Source organism: Schistocerca piceifrons, chromosome 3, assembly GCF_021461385.2.
Source record: "Schistocerca piceifrons isolate TAMUIC-IGC-003096 chromosome 3, iqSchPice1.1, whole genome shotgun sequence".
Classification (NCBI taxonomy): Eukaryota; Metazoa; Arthropoda; class Insecta; order Orthoptera; family Acrididae; genus Schistocerca; species Schistocerca piceifrons.
The window spans coordinates 14905212-14923944 of NC_060140.1; the positions used below are offsets into that span (position 1 = coordinate 14905212).

Sequence of the window (18733 nt, forward strand, 5' to 3'; positions counted from 1 at the left end):
TGGCGACCCTATTCCACTGTGACAGTTCTTAAAACTTCAAAGAAAGACCACAGTCAGTTGCGCATAAATTCCCAGACCATGCAATACTAGTTGGAGGTGACTTTCACCTATTGAGTATAGACTGGTATATCTATGGATTCATTGCTGAGGATACTGACAGACAGATGGCCAAAATAATTTTGAAAACATTTTCTGAAAACTCTTTTGAGCAGTTAGCTTGGTAGCCCATACGCAATGGAAATATTTTAGATCTTGTAGCTACAAACATGCCAGATCTTACTGACAATATCAGTATAGAAATGGGGATTAGCAATCATAACTAGCAATTAACCATGGTTATGAAAGATATTACATCAAGTAAGAAGGCTAGGAGAGTGTTTCTTGTAGATAAGAGTAGATAAGCAGTTGTTAGCATCTCACTTAGCCAGTGAATTAACATCACTTAGTTCCAGTAAGATGCAAGTAGAGGAGTTACAGGTAAAGTTTAAACAGATTGTAAATCATGGTCTGGAGAGTTATGCACCTTGTAAGTGGATAAAGGATGGAAAAGCCTCTCCATGGTTTAATAATGAAATTTGGAAGATGCTGTGGAAGCAGAGGTTATTGCACCCTCAGTTCGAAAGAGACCGCAAAAATGACAACAACAAAAGGTTAACAGAGATTCGTATGTTTGCGAAAAGATCTATGCGCAAAGCATACAACAACTACCACCGTGATACCTTAGCAAAAGATCTTGCAGAGAACCTGAGAAAATTCTGGTACTATGTAAAATCCGTAAGTGCGTCTTACGCTTCTGCTCAGTCCCTTGTTGAACAGTCAGGTGTGGCAGTTGAAGACAGCAAAATGAAAGCTGAAGTTTTAAATTTCATATCCAGGAAATCATTCACGCAGCAAAATCATACAAATATACAGTCATATGACCATCGGACAGGCTCCTGGCGCAGAGAAACAACTGAAAGATTTAAAAGCAAATAAGGCACTAGGTCCGGATGTACTCCCAATTTGGTTTTACAAAGAATACTCCACAGCATTATCCCTTATTTAGCTTGCATTTATTGCGAATCTCTCGTCCAGCACAAAGTCCCAAGTGGCAGAAGGGTAAAGGAACACGCCTGCAAAATTACAGACGAATATCAGTAACTTCAGTTTGTTGCAGAATCCTTGAACATATTCCCAGTCTGAATATAATAAATTTTCTTGAGACTGAGATGATTATGTCCACAAATCAGCTTGAGAGAGCATTGCTCGTGTGAAACTCAGATCAACCTTTACTCACATGATATACTGTGAACTACATATGAAGGGCAACAGGCAGAGTCCATAGATTTCTGGAACACATTTGACACGGTGCCCCACTGCAGGCTCTGAATGAAGGTACAAGCATATGGAATAAGTTCACACAGATATGTGAATCGCTCGAAGACTTCTTAAGTAATAGAACCCAGTATCAGGGACAATGGTATCATCAGGAATGCTCCAGGTACGTGTGATAAGATCACTGTTGTTCTCTATATACAGATAAATGATTTAGAGGACAGGATAGGCAGCGATCTGGGGTTGTTTGCTGATGATGCTGTGGTGCATAGTACTGTACTAATTAAAAGTTATCAACTGAAAACTTCACTATCATACGAGATAGGAAATTTAGAATGAGCTGAGCGGAATAATCTGAAGCAGTGACACCACCCACCGGAAAGCATTCCATTATCTGTGAGAAGATATTTTGATTCACTGGAAAATAATTCAATTAAAATATATACACACTTAAAGTTTGGAACCAGGCACACTATTTTCTTTTGTGTCATAATATCTGTTTACTTCTGAAGTTCACCTGTGTATTATCATAGACATTATTTTTGTGGACTGCATGGCATCCTTTATTAATATGTAAAGTAATTAATTAAAAACTTAATAAAATTAACATAAGGCATTATACATTTAAATATGACTGTCAAACTTTTAGCTGGGGTGTTCCTAACATGGATGAATAAAGTGGTTGCATGAATTTTTCTAATGTAATAATCCACAACATTTTTCATAAACCCAATTTTGTTCTGAGTATACAGCCCATCCAAAGTAGTAAAACTTAACCTAGTCATTTTTAAATAATTACAAGATTCCGAATGCAGCAAAAATCTTTACACCACCCTTTATAAGACCAATCCTACCCAAAGTAGTCAGTCAGTGGCAATCTCTCACATGATTAACCTATCTGCATTCATATTATCAAAAGTCAGTCCACCTAACATCTTCATTAACATCTTTCTTTTCTTTTTCTACAGTCTTTGCAGTGACATGCATTACCTTTAACTTTTTGGAAACATTCAGTAGGCAGCATATGGGTTGTGTAATTGTGTCAACATTATGAAAGACAGTGTACATGGGTTACATTCCTGGAAACTGGATGTATCAAACTGTAAGCACCAGGAATACAGTGGTTAAGTTAATATGTCACTCTTCATCTGATGAAATGCTCTGTGTTTACATCAACACTGTCACACTACCGTTTCGGATTGTGGGTTATTTTTACCGGTAATAAACATTTATCAAAGATCTGAGAGCGGTCATCAATTTGACTTCAAGGAATAGATACTCAAGATCAATTATAGTATTTATTTTAATGATATCAATATAATAGAAGGAAACATTCCACGTGGGAAAAATTATAAAAACAAAGATGAGGTGACTTACCGAACGAAAGTGCTGGCAGGTCGATAGACACACAAACAAACACAAACATACACACAAAATTCAAGCTTTCGCAACAAACTGTTGCCTCATCAGGAAAGAGGGAAGGAGAGGGGAAGACGAAAGGAAGTGGGTTTTAAGGGAGAGGGTAAGGAGTCATTCCAATCCCGGGAGCGGAAAGACTTACCTTAGGGGGAAAAACGGACAGGTATTCACTCGCACACACGCACATATCCATGTGTCTGTATGTGTGGATGGATATGTGTGTGTGTGTGCGAGTGAATACCTGTCCTTTTTTCCCCCTAAGGTAAGTCTTTCCGCTCCCGGGATTGGAATGACTCCTTACCCTCTCCCTTAAAACTAACTTCCTTTCGTCTTCCCCTCTCCTTCCCTCTTTCCTGATGAGGCAACAGTTTGTTGCGAAAGCTTGAATTTTGTGTGTATGTTTGTGTTTGTTTGTGTGTCTATTGACCTGCCAGCGCTTTCGTTCGGTAAGTCACCTCATCTTTGTTTTTATAATAGCATTTATTTTGGCATACATTACAGGACAACTTTCCACAGAACTGGTGTTCACTAATAGTGCGATCTTCTGTCAGTGAGAGAGCAAATGCAGAATACAAAGTTGCAGCTAAGCAATGTCCACGGATGGTTGTCACAGCAACTGGAAACTGTGTCACAAACAAAATTTAGTTTCTGTGTCATTATCAAAAAATAGGAAATGAAAGTCTTTAGCCATTTGTGAGTAGATGGCTTCAAGCAATCCTTTTTGTGCTACACAGTTCTGTTTCTTTTCTTTCTAATCAGATTTTTTCAAGATTCTAAATAATACATGATCACAATAATATCTTTGTAGTATTTGCTTTCAATTCAGCACATTAAGGTCATAAAAGCATTTTTCTTTGTGGTAGCATACACACAGTGAGCAATATGTGGAAATGTAACATAAGAATGATAAGGACAGGACATGAACAACTGACTTTTGCCTTTGTTGATCTATATTGTTAACTGTTCACAAACTGTGCTCTGAGTTGTTGCTTCAGATCATGATACGTGTTTGTATTACATCTGAACATTCTATCATATAATTATCATTAATTATTTTGATAAAAACTTTAATTTTTTTATCACTTACCTGCAGCAGTAAAGGTTCACTATTCACTGTCAACATTTGTAGTTGTTGGTATTAATGTACGGGGACTATAAACAGAAAGCAGGAATGACATGACAGCTAGCTTATATTCATCTTACATTTAAGATAACATTTTAATTGTTATGTCTACCACAGTTTCGAAACTCGTAGAGGTGACAAAAAGAATGAAATCTTCACCTCTCAAGAAAATGATCAGTGTTACGCCCACGAACCAGTAGTCACTTTCCTGGCACCTGGCCAGGCCGATGGGTGAACACTGTCACACAGCCGGTACGAGAATGGTTGGCCTCAGTGGCATCTAGTACTTCGTAATAAAGGGTGTAAAACAGGATCACACTAGTCCAGCCCATCAACACAGAAACGCTGTTATTACTAGACCAAATGGTTAGTGGTTTTTTTTCCTTAAATGTTTGACAGTTGGAAACAATAGGAAAAATTATATGGATCTTAGTGCAGCTAGAAAGACTACCTTAATACACAACTTATTTCTCATATAGACATAAAATCATGTTAATACTGAGAAACAAATATGCTTTCAGTTTTTGTCTTATCCTTGTCTGGGGATGCAATTTTCAGCTCCTTAGTGACTCACTGAACATCCCTCAGAAAAGTCTAATACATTCGAACTGTGGCATCTCAACTCTTGTTTGTATTATCTCCATTCACTAATACTACTTTGACATGCATGTAGAAATGCAAGTGTCAGTTGTGAAAAGCTTAAAATGCTGTAGGAGGGACAAATAAAATTGCAGATCAGTTACTAAATCCATTTACAACTCCACATCATGTCATACAAAAATGTGCACATCAGGAGCAATGTTTTTACTGGCTGTGATTCTTGTGAATTGCTCTTTTCCTTCCTTGTTTTATGGTGTAGACATATAGTTGTAAACATATAGTACGTTGACAGTACTGTCTCTCCTTTCCTGTTATGCTGTGTGACACTTTACAGTTCAGCATATCAAAAGGCAAGGGATCTTGCAACTTATACCACTGAATATGTGAGACTATATGTCTGGTGCAGGCAGGAGCAGGAAAATACAATGATGGTGAAGAGAAGTGGTGAGATTAGTTTGAAGATCCAGAAATAAACATATCAGTCTTATTCTAATAATTTCCGGGTATGCAGCCGGATCCCGTCGACATTCTGCCACGATATTTCGGCCCAGAGACGTCCAGCCATCATCAGGTGAGTACACAACTACTGAAGAGCCCAGGTGCAGTCGACGTATTTATGCCGAATCTCGCGCTTGTGAAATGTACTGGCATCCTACAGCGCATGCGTCAGGTGTTGACATGCGCAGCATAGCCGAGTTGTACGTGCTGCCCTCGGTGGTGGAAATAAAGGTTCATCTAGTCATTGAGTATCGAATGACACTGTCGATTCCGCTGTGATTGTATAATTTTAATAACAGGATTCCAATTTTTATCCAGCTGAAAGCCGTTGTCGCGATTTATAAGATTATTGGCAAGACGTATTTCCACTGATTCCTTGATTACGGAATCCCAAAAACCGGAAACCGGGGATAAAATTTTTGTTACATTGTATTCCATTGAATGTCCCAAAGAAATACAGTGCTCTGCTACTGCCGATTTTGACGGTTGCTGCAGACGGGTGTATCTTTCATGTTCTATACATCGTTCATGGACAGTTCTTGTCGTCTGGCCAATATATGCAGCGCCACATTCACAGGGAATTTTGTAGACGCCTGCCTTCTTCAGTTGTAAATCGTCTTTAACGGATCCAACCAGGGCCCGGTTCTTTGCTGGTGGACGGAAGATAACCTTGATTTTATTTTTCTTCAGTAATCGGCCTATTTTCGACGACACATTCCCAGCGTATGGAAGGAACGCAGTTGATTTAAAGTCATCATCTGCGTCCTCAGTGCGTTGCTTCTTGTTATGATAGTTGCGCATGGCCTTCCTTATTTGGCGAGAAGTGTAGCCATTCTCTTTGAAAACCTTCTCCAAGTGTTCTAATTCTGCGTGGAGGTTTTCAGCATCCGATATTATATGCGCTCGATGTATTAAGGTACTGAGAACACCGGCTGTTTGTGCTGGGTGATGGCAGCTTGACGCCTGGAGATACAGATCTGTGTGAGTCGCTTTCCTGTACACAGAATGTCCTAATGACCCATCATTTTTACGGCGTCATTTCTGCACTGAATAAGTTACCAATAAGATGTAATGATTCCATTAAAGGCACTTTGGTAAAAAGTGAGACCACATCAAAGCTGACTAATAAATCCGAGCTGCTAAGCTTAACTTCCTTCAAGCGACTGACAAAATCCTCGGAATTACGTATATGGTGACAACACTTACCCACATACGGCTTTAGTAATGAGGCCAGATATTTTGCTGTAGAATAGGTCGCAGCACCAATATTACTCACTATTAATCGTAGTGGGGCACCATCCTTGTGTATCTTCGGAAGACCGTAGAGTCTTGGTGGTCTCACTTTTTACCAAAGTGCCTTTAATGGAATCATTACATCTTATTGGTAACTTATTCAGTGCAGAAATGACGGCCTTGTTTGAACATATACTCTCCTCAACGTACTTTTTATTCAACGACGAATTCTTTGAACAAACAGACGGCGTCGCCATGGGGAGCCCTTTGTCGCCTGTGGTAGCTAATCTCTTTATGGAGGACTTTGAGGAGAAAGCACTTGAGTCTGCTGTTTTAAAGCCTACGGTCTTCTGGCGGTACGTAGATGATACTTTTGCTGTATGGCCTCATGGCAGACAGGAACTGGAGAAATTCCTTCATCACTTAAACTCATTACATGAGAACATCAAATTTACGATGGAGATTGAAAAAGAGGGCACTTTACCATTTCTAGACGTGCTAGTACGCCGTAAAAATGATGGGTCATTAGGACATTCTGTGTACAGGAAAGCGACTCACACAGATCTGTATCTCCAGGCGTCAAGCTGCCATCACCCAGCACAAACAGCCGGTGTTCTCAGTACCTTAATACATCGAGCGCATATAATATCGGATGCTGAAAACCTCCACGCAGAATTAGAACACTTGGAGAAAGTTTTCAAAGAGAATGGCTACACTTCTCGCCAAATAAGGAAGGCCATGCGCAACTATCATAACAAGAAGCAACGCACTGAGGACGCAGATGATGACTTTAAATCAACTGCGTTCCTTCCATACGCCGGGAATGTGTCGTCGAAAATAGGCCGATTACTGAAGAAAAATAAAATCAAGGTTATCTTCCGTCCACCAGCAAAGAACCGGGCCCTGGTTGGATCCGTTAAAGACGATTTACAACTGAAGAAGGCAGGCGTCTACAAAATTCCCTGTGAATGTGGCGCTGCATATATTGGCCAGACGACAAGAACTGTCCATGAATGATGTATAGAACATGAAAGATACACCCGTCTGCAGCAACCGTCAAAATCGGCAGTAGCAGAGCACTGTATTTCTTTGGGACATTCAATGGAATACAATGTAACAAAAATTTTATCCCCGGTTTCCGGTTTTTGGGATTCCGTAATCAAGGAATCAGTGGAAATACGTCTTGCCAATAATCTTATAAATCGCGACAACGGCTTTCAGCTGGATAAAAATTGGAATCCTGTTATTAAAATTATACAATCACAGCGGAATCGACAGTGTCATTCGATACTCAATGACTAGATGAACCTTTATTTCCACCACCGAGGGCAGCACGTACAACTCGGCTATGCTGCGCATGTCAACACCACAGGCGTCTAAAGCTAGCGAAATGAGGGATGCTCAACTACCGGACCTACCGATAGATGGCTCTAGCGCGTGCCGGCAAGACGTTATATAATTGACTAGTGATGGGCTAAACTGCGATTTTCCGATATCAGTGATTTCTGTGACTGCTACTTTTCAGTATCTGTTATTCTTAACTGTGATTTGTCGCAGTTAAGAATCGCAGTTAAGGAATCCAGCTCTTGTATCCCTCCGCACTCTACCACTGCGATTTCTGCGACTTCTGCGATTTCTGCTATTTCTGCGATTTCTGCTACTTCTGCGACTTATCTCCGAATGAAAAAGTTACATGTGTTCACACAGAGAATTGCATCTCAAGAAAACTGACATTAGTAAGTGTGTTTTACAATTGTTCTTCCGTTGGCTTTACTTTTGTATTAAAGAAACAATTGTGAAAATATTAATATGTTAGTAGCCAAACAGTACCGTAATAGTTCGTGTTTAGAAAAAGAACTCTAACGTATTGTTATGTTCACAGGTACCCGAACTACATTTCAGTCACTCAGTAAAGCGATAATTCGAAATATTATCGTCAATAGCCACTGCGTTTTTAGACTGTCTTCGTCAGACGAGAGGTTAGTTTCTAAGATTTCGATGAACTTAATTACTTAAATGAGATCGTTCTTGCAAATGTGAAACGTCCCCCATTGAATGGCTTTCATGGCAGCAAATATTAGTAATACTACTTTGTCAATTACATTGCTTGTAATTAGTGACAGCAAAAATGTTTATCCTTTTAATTTTGCAGACGCAGTTCCAACCCCGATTACTGGTTTCTGTACGTATCTATCCACTTCAAGGCTCTTGGGAGAGAATCGTGAATATTCAAGACAGCTCTTAGAGGATTTGCAGTTTAAAAGTGCCATAATTATGAAATAAGTGTGCATAATGAGTGATTGAACTGTGTTTAATTTGAAGTTCTTATGCGATTTTAAAGGAATGATAAATGTTAAATACAGTGAGTGAATAAATAAAATATTTTCCACGTGTTAAGCAGTCCTATACCCAAAAATTTTCCACCATTTAATTACTGGTAAAGACTTGTAGGAGAGTGTGACATGCCGCCGTCCCCCATCCCCCTTTCCACAGAAGCTTGGTGTGACACTGACCTGGAATATAGCCCAAGGTCTAGAGTATGCATTTTGAGCCCATTATGAAAGTGGGAAGTACAGATCTTAAATCAGGAATCATTTAAGTGCAGTACTTGAAGGTAAACCAGGAAAAGTTTACTTATGAAGGTGCTTGTAGTGTCAGCAAAAAGTTCTTGTGTGCAGTTGCTATGTAGAACGCCAGGTGTAAAATTTTCCTCCGTAGTTTTGAACACTGTCGGAACAAAAGCGAGGCACTCATATGATTCAATACTATTGTCTTTATTTCATTACACTTATACAGATGTCAGAGTTCTGCTGTGTTAACATTGCAAATTCCTGTAGGCAGGTGGAGTATTTACAATAATTGTCATATTGGAAGCAGAATCAAACACATTTTTTAGGTTACTTGTCTCTAAATGATATTTTCAGAAGAAATGGGCAATGCTGCTTCTTATTGATAAAATACATTCAGTTACAGCTGTTTGGCCAACCATTACTGGTGCTGAAAGTGCGTGTCGTCATACAGTATGCACACACAGTCCCAAGTTGAGGCATATTACAAGCGTTAAAACCACTGAGGCAGATTTTTTTAAATATGTAAAGTAAGTTGCCAATAGCTTTGAGTATGAGATTATTGGACTTGTTTTTAAAAGTAGTGTAGTTAACATAAAGACCAAGTAATACTTCAGTAATCCTGCCAAGATAAATTTTAAGGGCGAACACCTAGATTGTGATGCCAGTATGAAGTCGCAGTTGCAATTCCTTTTCCAGTGCCTAAGTTTAAAATGTATAGGCCCTATGTAATAAGTGGCTGGATTGGAGCAAGCAAGTTGAACAATTCACAGCAGTTTGGTTTTCAGAAGATGGTGACACTACAGCTACATTTAGGGAATAACATATGCATAAAACAGATATTCAGATTTTTCACATTGAAATGGGACTGTTTACCCATGTCTATTAGAAAGATGAAATGTTACACTTGCTCTCCAAATTTTAAACTTGTCTGCAGCCCTTGCTCTTAATTTGGTTCAAAGAAAGACACTGGGTGCTGGAAAGGTACATTCTCACCTGGTGAACTTACCTGCAACTGCAGGAACAAACTTCATTAAATTCATTACATTTTTAGCTTTGTAAGAGACTTAACAGTGCATTAGCAGGTGGTCTCGGGAAATGCTAGTAAGTACAGTGAGCAGTAACCTTGTGACCTTGAGCACATATCTAATGGCATCTGACTGGCTATTGCAAGGGATAAGAGCTATTTCCTACCAGGTAAAATGCACACTTATAATTTACTGAACAGGTTCAGGAAATGTCAAATATGTGGTGGCAGCTACTGTATTTCTGTTTAAATTCAAATAGATTTTATTTATCTATGGTTTTACATATGGCATTGTCAGTAAATATTAAATTATATAATGTTGGTGTAAATACAGTTACATTGTTATGTAGACAAGCTGTTTCTTCTACATAATTCAGTTTTTCAAGTTACACAGACTACAAATATTTAAAAAAGTTACAACTTGTCTTATTAGGACACATTTTTTACTAAAAGATCTGTGTTACAGGAAGCATTTTTCTGTTGGTATTTATCTACAGCATTTTACTGACAAATTCATGAAAATGAGCATTTTCTGAGCTGGAAACTTGTACGTCCTGGCATTTGCCCACGGTCTGAAGGAAAACCAGCTCCTCAAAACCCCAGAAGGACGTTATCAACTGTGTACAGTAGTTGTGCTACATATTAAATATTTTATGTTGCAGTCTTGAAGGATCCTCTTCTTCTTCCTCCTCCTCCTCCTCTTCTTCCTCCTCCTCCTCCTCCTCCTCTTCCTCTTCTTGAATCTTGGGTTCGCCTCGTCAGGTTACATGAAACATTTGTACAAGTATGAGCAAAACAAACATGTACACACATTTCACATACCCCACATATTAATCTTGTTATTGAATGAATAATAAAATCTCAACAGTTTTAGTCCTCTCAAAGTGCAGGTGGCTCTTAATTAATGCAATTAAAAAAGTTCTCAATAACAAAGTAAAATTTGCTAGTTGGGATGGTTCATTTTTAGCAGGAGACAGGAACATATATGTACATCTACAATCAACAACAACAAAAAGAAAAAAATCACTATTAGTGTGCATTTGGAACAAATTTTTCAAACTTGCGTGTGTTCCACCGCTGGTCGTGGCTCTTTCTGGTTTTTGGGTCTTAAATTTGGTTGGTATTCTTTGCTCATTCCAGTTTTGATCCACATGTTGTCACCAAATTCATTATGGAAAAGATAGCACAAAACAGATTATTGTATGTCTACAACATCACACATTACAATCAACTTTTATTACATATATAGAATTTTTTTCCTTCAGCCTAAGCTCATGGATTATCATTGACTGACTGTCCTCACTTGTAATATTCTAGATGGTATTCCTGTTATTTTTCAAGTCGAGGTGCTCAAGAAATTTCTGAAACATAACTTAAAGTAGCAGGTTTTAGTATAAAGAAATAACACTTCCAGGATTTACATTCACTCACCATTTTAATCATTACAAAGCTTTGTGCCTTAATGGCATCAAATCAGTAACTGTGCTGCATCCAAGTCACAGACCTACTGCTCCCAGTACGACCTGTTCCTCTGTCACCTTTCTGTGGACAAACGAATGAACAAATAGTTGACGATCTATAAGATTTAAATGTAGTAGTGGATGATGATGAAATTCTGGTTAAAAATATGTGGTCTCTGCCTCATTAAATTGTTCATTACCGTGCATATATCAACAAAACTAAATCTGTGTTTTTCAACAAACAGAAACTAATATGACAAAGAAAACACAGTCTTGGAAGTGATATCAGTGGTCTGTGTTACCAATCTTTTGATGCTAGAGATGTAACTCACATTTATGCCAAAGTGAAATACTTGCAGTAAGTGAAAGGTGTCTGCAACAAAAGGAAAAAAAATTAAATTTTAGTAAGCCCACAGTGTATGACGAATGACTTGTTTGTGATCCTTTATAGTGTAAGGATTATGCTATTATCTTAGTGCAATACATTATAACACTCAACTTTGCACAGTTACAAAGTGAATCAGAGCCCAAACATTTCATTTCATTCGTGTTCCTAGTTATATCCCATACATCCTAAATAACTTATTCCGGCAAAATTATTCTTAGCATGGAATTATGAAACACCAAAATACTCACATATTTTACATTTTGCTAATCATCATACAGTTGTGTGGTCTTGTTTGCTTGTGTTGAAAGTGCCCAGTTACCTGCATATAATAATAATACAAATGAGTTCACAATTTTCTACAGGACAACATGTGCTCGAGAAGAGTAAAAGGTTTCCTACACATATTGGACACAAATACTCACATATTTTACATTTTGCTAGGCATCATCATACAGTTGTGTGGTCTTGCTTGCTTGTGTTGAAAGTGCCCAGTTACCTGCATATAATAAAAATACAAATGAGTTCACAATTTTCTACATGACAACATGTGCTCGAGAAGAGTAAAAGGTTTACTACACTTATTGGACACAAATACTCACATTTTACATTTTGCTAGGCATCATACAGTTGTGTGGTCTTGTTCACTTGTGTTGAAAGTGCCCAGTTACCTGCATGTGATCAAAATACAAATGAATTCACAGTTGTTTTTTTTTTTTTTTTTCATGAAAACATATGCATTAGAAGAATAAAATGTTTCATCTACATACTGGACACACACACTCACATGTTGTAATATTGATAGGCATCATACAGTTGTGTGGTCTTGTTCGCTTGTGTTGAAAGTGCCTAGTTACCTCCATGGAAGCAAACCTCACACGGGTCCAGAATTTTCTGCAAGACAATGTATGCATGTAAGAAACATATTGAAGATGATAATTATTCTTGTTTATATACAACTATTCTGATTATGATTAGTTTAACAATGTACTGTGTTCTAATGATGTATCACTTACCAGCACTAATCACAGGTACCATTGGCATTCAGAAATATTAGTTTTTCTATATTCGATGGCTTGAGGCGGGTTCTTCTGTCATTTATTAAATGTCCAGTTTTTGAGAAGACCCTCTCACAAGGCACAGAAGTTGCTACAACATTAAACCTCTCTTTCACTACTTTTGCAATGGTTGGGTATATGTATTGATTTTGTCTCCACCATGCCAGAGGATCCTCATTTCTACTGATGACTGAGCTGTCAATGTACCTTTGAACCTCTACAATAGCACATGACTGTACTGTGCCCTGTGGCTGTGCATGTTTCACTAACTTATCGAATATGCCCCACACAGAGAAGGATTCAGTTGCCAAATTGTTTGGCTCAACAGATTGTGAAGGCTGAATACCTACTGGCCTACATTTTTCCAGTTTCTGGGCAACAATATTAATTAATTGTTTCTTCGTGTTAAATGCCAGCAATTTGAAACGTGGATCCAGCAGAGTAGCAAGGGCAATGGACTTGCTCTGCTCAAGATTCGAAAACCGGTTTGTAAGCCCTTCTTTTAGTACCAAAACAACTTTCCTTGAAACTTCATGTAACTGCATTTTGGCTATTTCATCACATACTGCCAGAAGTCCACGTGTCAGGACTATAACCTGAAAATTGAGACAAATATGCTAACAACTACACAACATATAAGGAAAGTATACAATAAAATGACATTGAACTTACATGAGCCAAATAAAGTAAATTATTAACTTACCAAGCTGCCAGTTGGGTAATCCTCTGCACTGAGCTGCCTCGAAACCTGCTCAAACGGTTTCAAAATTGAACAGAGTTCGGAGCAGATTTCCCACTCATCATTTGACAGTGACGGAAGATCTGTGGGCCTGTTACAAAGGGCAACTGTAATTTTCACTGCCTCTGACAATTCGACAATACGTTCCAACATGAACAGGGTTGAATTCCACCTTGTGGGCAAGTCCTGGATCAATTTCTTGATGTTTACTTTGCCACTGTTCTGTTGGCATGTTAAGAGCCGCTCTGTTGCACTGCTGCTCCTTTTAAAAAAACCTACAATTGTCTTGACTTTCTGGTGAACTTCCTGAACATTTTTAAGTGCATCCTGCACAACTAAATTAAGAGTGTGAGCATAACAACCAAAATGTTTCCACTTGAGAATGGTGGAAATAGCATTTTTTATATTTGGTGCATTGTCCGTGACTACCATTAAAATTTTGCCACCAAGACTAAATTTGTCCGTAATTTTAATCAAAGCTGTGGACAAATTTGAGCTGGTATGGGCACCACTGAAATGACTGCATTCCAGCAGTACAGACTGTAATCTGAATTGTTCATTTATGAAATGTCCAGTTACAGCCATGTAACTTTCATTAGAAGCTGATGTCCAGCAATCTGTTGTTAGACAGATTGTCTTTATGCCTTGCAGCTTTTGTTGTACTTTCTCATTTGCTTCTGCATATGCTGCTGGCAACATTACATTTGTTACAGTCCTTCTACTCGGTATTTCATAAGCAGGATTCAGTGCATGTACAAAACTACGAAATCCTGAGTCATTTACAATAGAGAAAGGTTGATAGTCTTTTGTGAACAGACCCATTAATTTGCTATCCACCTTCTTCTTTTGAATCAGTCCCATCTTTTTGGGAACGTATTCTGTGATGGCTGTCTGATGCTGTGATGTGGAGGGAACTGCTTCCCCCTGTGTGCTGCTGGCTGTGGTGCCTTCTTCTGGCAACTCCACTGGAAGAGAGGCTTCACCTATAAAACAATAAGCTGAACATCAGCATACAGATTGTGTCAGCAACAGAGGCAGGATATACATTTAGAGTACAATTTACTTTCCAAGTACTGTATGCTGATGACATGACACTCTTCACTGATGGAGAAAATCAGAAATATATTTTAGAATACTACAAAGTTGTAAGTGAAATGAGCAGTGACTGGTGCAGGGCCAATCAATTAACAATACATAAAATAAAAATGGAGGTAGTTTACTTCACCCTAAAGACATTTAAACAAGACACAAAATGTGTTAAATTACTGGAATTGCATTTACATAAAAAACTCGCATGAGATAAGCATATAAATCATCTGTGTGGCAAACTTGCTAGTACTCTCTTCCTACTACACAACATGAGATGCATTATTAGTAAACATTTATTAATTTCTGCATATTTTTCTTTCTTCCATTCACGATTGCAGTATGGAATACTGTTTTGGGGTAACTCAGTGAATTCAAGTATCATCTTGAAGTGGTAGAAGAGAGCAGATGTATATTGCATCCACCACCAAGACAAAGCTGCAAAAAAAACGCTTTAAAGAATTCAAGATAATGACTCTGCCCCGTATGTGTACTTACATTAAGAATTTTAATTTAAGATCACAACTCCATGCTCATAACATCCAAAATAACAGTAATCTAGATCTTCATACTCAAGACTGACATTAAATCATAAGAACAGAAAGCAATCTATTAATGAATAGTTTGAAGCATCCCATAGAATTGTGGTTCGAATGTATGCTATACTTCTCAACTGATGAGTTTCTAAACAGTGATAGACAGGAAATATGCACTAGCAGTAACCAGGTGGTAACTACATAATGAAGTATGACTATAGGTGTGCGACAGTAATGTATAAGCATTCACACTTTTTTTCTACAGGGTAAATTAGATAACACATAATTATGTAGATACTTTTGTATATTATGTGATAAATGTAATTAACTATTACTACTGCTGTTATGTTAACACTGTGCAGTACCACTGTAATTATGATTATTTTATTATTACCATTATTTTAGCATATGTATATTTGTCCTGCACATAAATACTTGCATAATTATATTTTGCTTTTATGTATTCAATTATTGACGACGCCAATTGTATGGATAACATACTGATAGGCAAATAAAGATTCTGTTCTGTTCTATTAATTATACGTGCAATGTAAACCTTTCCTCGCGCCACTTCAAGTTTGAAATCTTATACAACAGTAATTAAGAGCCACGTAAATACAATACACCATTCAGATTTTAAATTACATCGCACTTCACTCGATGTTAATTTGGTACAATCAAAATCAAATCGCAGCCTTGAGTTACACTATACAGCAACAAAAAAAAGTGGAAACTTATTTCTAATTAATGTCTGAAGTAGAACATAAATTTCAGGGAAGTGAACATCCACGTTCTAGTTTAAATAGAGCGGGCTCGCGGGTTGCTTTGCAGCCTGTTACACTACGCTATATATTTTCAACACGAAATACTTAAAGAAGCTGAAATCTTCACTATAATTCGGACAGTTAATGTCATTTAACTATTCTAGGAGCAACTGCGCAATTTCCACAGGAAATGGTCGTGTTGGATGAAATTATAAGTGTTTCCCTGTGTAAATGTTGTGCGCGCATGTTGGTAACGGCTGCGTCGGGCTTTTATGTCGAATTCTTATTGGCATTGCCAACAGCACAACACAATGGCGCACAGTTCAAGTGCCACGGACGGCGAGAATATCTCGTTCAAATTTCAGTTAAGCTCGATGGGGATTATTACATTCACAAACGCATATACCATAGGTAGAAAATTGAAAGTACAATCCTAGCCCCAAGAGTAAATTTTCTAAATGATCTACTTAAAATATCACACAGCCTAGCATGTTGTTTTCTTGGTATTAACAGCGCTGTTTTAAAAAGAGTGCAGACAAAAAACAATTAATCATCCCATAAATCAATCAGTTGTTGCAACGTACCTGGCTCTGGCAACACAGGGTCGACGGATCTTGAAGAATTTGTCGCAAAGTTCACCATTACATGCGACCTTTCGATATGTTTCTTCAAGTTCGTCGTGCTGGTTTTGTACGACAACTTTTTGCCGCATAAACCACATTTCGCAAACTCTTCATCCAGAACAGTGAAATGATTCCACAATTCGCTCCTCCGTGATCGCTTCATCTTGGCAGAAACAAGAAGTAAACCCTTGAACGACCAGAGACGAAATGGAAGCACATCAGGAAATACTGTCCCCATTCTGGGAATTTTCAACTAGTTGGGAAAATCCCAGTAACGTAGACGTAACTAATGGGATCGAATCAGCCGCCTATAACATCGGCCGTGGTTCAATTCTTCGACCATACATCGATCTCATCTCATGTCCTTATAACGAAGTACGAAAGTCGATCAACAGATGGCACTCGACAAAGAATGTTAACTGCGCTTTTTAGTTGCTACTTGCGACTCTTAGTTGCGACTTGTCACGGAAATCGCAGTTAGACCACAGTCTAATATAACAGTCGCGACACTCACTGCTGTAAAAGTTGTTGCCGTTTGACAGATGGAGCGACACTAGCGCTCCAAGCGGTAGGTAAGGTGAACATCAGACGCGTCGTAAGCATAATGTTTGTTTACATCCATTTCCTACGTAATTTCCGCATTATTTGAGTTATTTTCTTGCCTCCAAGGGTTTGTGTGGTATCAGAAGGCATATATGTTTCTAAAAATGATTCTAAAATAAGCGCCAGCACGGACAAAAATCATGAATAGAGTGGCAAGCTACAACACATTCGTGAAGAAACACTTGTGACATTGGACAGAATTGCAGCTTACCACGTTCATATCAAAAGAATATAAACACACAGATTCACATGTCAGAAGCACAGACATGTACCTCTACTTGCAATAACGATCGACAGCTCGTTTATCGTTCTGTAGGCCTACTGCGTTTGTTTGTCATTTTCGCCTGTTGCCACAAGTACGACCTTCATCTTTTTATTATTCTAAGTGGGACAAGCAACTGCCAAATAGTGGGAAGAATATGCTGAAAACACTATAATGAGCTGATTACACTACATTTCACGAAAAACCAAATATTTGTATAATTTTCAAACAATCTGTCAGTGAAGAAGGTGCTGACAAAATAATGTCATCACACGAAAGAAGCAAGGGAAATTAAGTGACTAACAACAGAAGTGAACGAAATACATACCAAAGAAATCAGCAGCCCAAATGAGCTAACTTCTTCAGTTTCTTATTTGCTTTCTTGTTGTTAGAAACTACGTCTTGATTCCAATATTTCAGCCTGTAAACGAGTCTCACTTTAACAAATAACTTGATTAACAGCAGTTTCGCTCGAAGTCTAGCGATTTGCACATTCTGACACTTCACACGCTTTTGCAAGACACGAACAGCTGCACTTAATCTAACCACTTCATCGTCAAAGCAGGTCTGTGTTGACGATTCACACGAAGCTGGCACTGATACATGGTGAGCTGAACCAGCTGCTTCTGTGTCATAGGACTGTTTTACTGCTTTAGATTGACTGTCGAATCTTTGTGGCAGTTTCCTCTTCATCGTCAGCTGAGGTGGCTTATTTGGAATGTCAAACAGGGTGGGTACTGCATTCCACACGAGTTTGTTGTTGTCTGCGTTCATGAACTGGTTTTGTTCGAAATGTAGCGAACAAAACCTAATATTACTATACAGGTACACTGGGTCTTTCTTCATGAGGTCTTCTCGCCTGCTATTAACAAGCCATTTTCTGCTCCTAAAACGAAACATTCATCATTTATACACATATAGTTTGCAAGTGAATCCTGACGATACAGTTTAGTAACATGATGGTTATACCTCTCAGGATCCTTAGGAAACCTAAAAAAAGACAGCTTTGGTGTCTTCTTTCTGTTGTTGGTGCAATTTATTGCTCTACAAACGCTCCCGCCAGTAAAAGCCATTGTAAAAATCAAAATAAACAACCACTATTCTCCTTCACGATCGCGCCGAACTCACAGTGTAACCTACCAGCCGCTTGGGGCGCTGCTGGCGCTGTAGGCAACAAAATCGAGGCGAAGTGTCGCGACTGTTATATTAGACTGTGGTTAGACTCGATACCGTATCGCAGAGATGGACGTAGTAAGAACTTTGGCCCACAGATGGCACTGTTAACCGCGCTTTTTAGTTGCTACTTGCGACTCTTAGTTGCGACTTGTCACGGAAATCGCAGTTAGACTCGATACCGTACCGCAGAGATGGACGTAGTACGAACTTTGGCCCACAGATGGCACTGTTAACCGCGCTTTTTAGTTGCTACTTGCGAC

At 38.5% G+C, this 18733-nt stretch overlaps 1 protein-coding gene and 1 long non-coding RNA gene across 4 annotated transcripts; one reads left to right on the forward strand and one right to left on the reverse strand.

The window, feature by feature from the left end:
• Window positions 1-7690: 7690 nt before the first annotated feature.
• On the forward strand, window positions 7691-8584 carry LOC124790123. Its single transcript, XR_007016229.1, has 3 exons — window positions 7691-7923; window positions 8070-8166; window positions 8340-8584. It is a non-coding gene; the product is annotated as an uncharacterized LOC124790123 (long non-coding RNA).
• A 1526-nt stretch (window positions 8585-10110) lies between these two features.
• LOC124789433 (E3 SUMO-protein ligase ZBED1-like) lies at window positions 10111-17685 on the reverse strand. Of its 3 annotated transcripts, XM_047256778.1 has the most exons (8): window positions 16394-16761; window positions 13388-14406; window positions 12643-13280; window positions 12414-12520; window positions 12229-12297; window positions 11878-11948; window positions 11442-11614; window positions 10111-11323 (listed from the first exon to the last, which is right to left on the reverse strand). In XM_047256778.1, the coding sequence occupies exons 1-3, from the start codon at window positions 16668-16670 to the stop codon at window positions 12648-12650; spliced, it is 1929 nt and encodes a 642-aa protein (XP_047112734.1). In that variant the 5' UTR covers window positions 16671-16761; the 3' UTR covers window positions 10111-11323; window positions 11442-11614; window positions 11878-11948; window positions 12229-12297; window positions 12414-12520; window positions 12643-12647. The 3 variants fall into 3 exon arrangements, with proteins under 3 accessions (XP_047112734.1, XP_047112735.1, XP_047112733.1); XM_047256779.1 differs by lacking the exons at window positions 10111-11323; window positions 11442-11614; window positions 11878-11948; window positions 16394-16761 and adding exons at window positions 12062-12125; window positions 17626-17685; XM_047256777.1 differs by lacking the exons at window positions 10111-11323; window positions 11442-11614; window positions 11878-11948 and adding an exon at window positions 12062-12125.
• Between the last annotated feature and the right edge of the window lie 1048 nt (window positions 17686-18733).

Coding starts and splice junctions, on each gene's coding strand:
- LOC124789433 (XM_047256778.1), bottom strand. CDS start 16,670: ATGGGGACAGTATTTCCTGATGTGCTTCCATTTCGTCTCTGGTCGTTC. Junction 14,407..16,393: donor CCCTGTGTTGCCAGAGCCAG/GTACGTTGCAAC, acceptor ATTGTTTTATAG/GTGAAGCCTCTCTTCCAGTG. Junction 13,281..13,387: donor ATTACCCAACTGGCAGCTTG/GTAAGTTAATAA, acceptor CTCAATTTTCAG/GTTATAGTCCTGACACGTGG.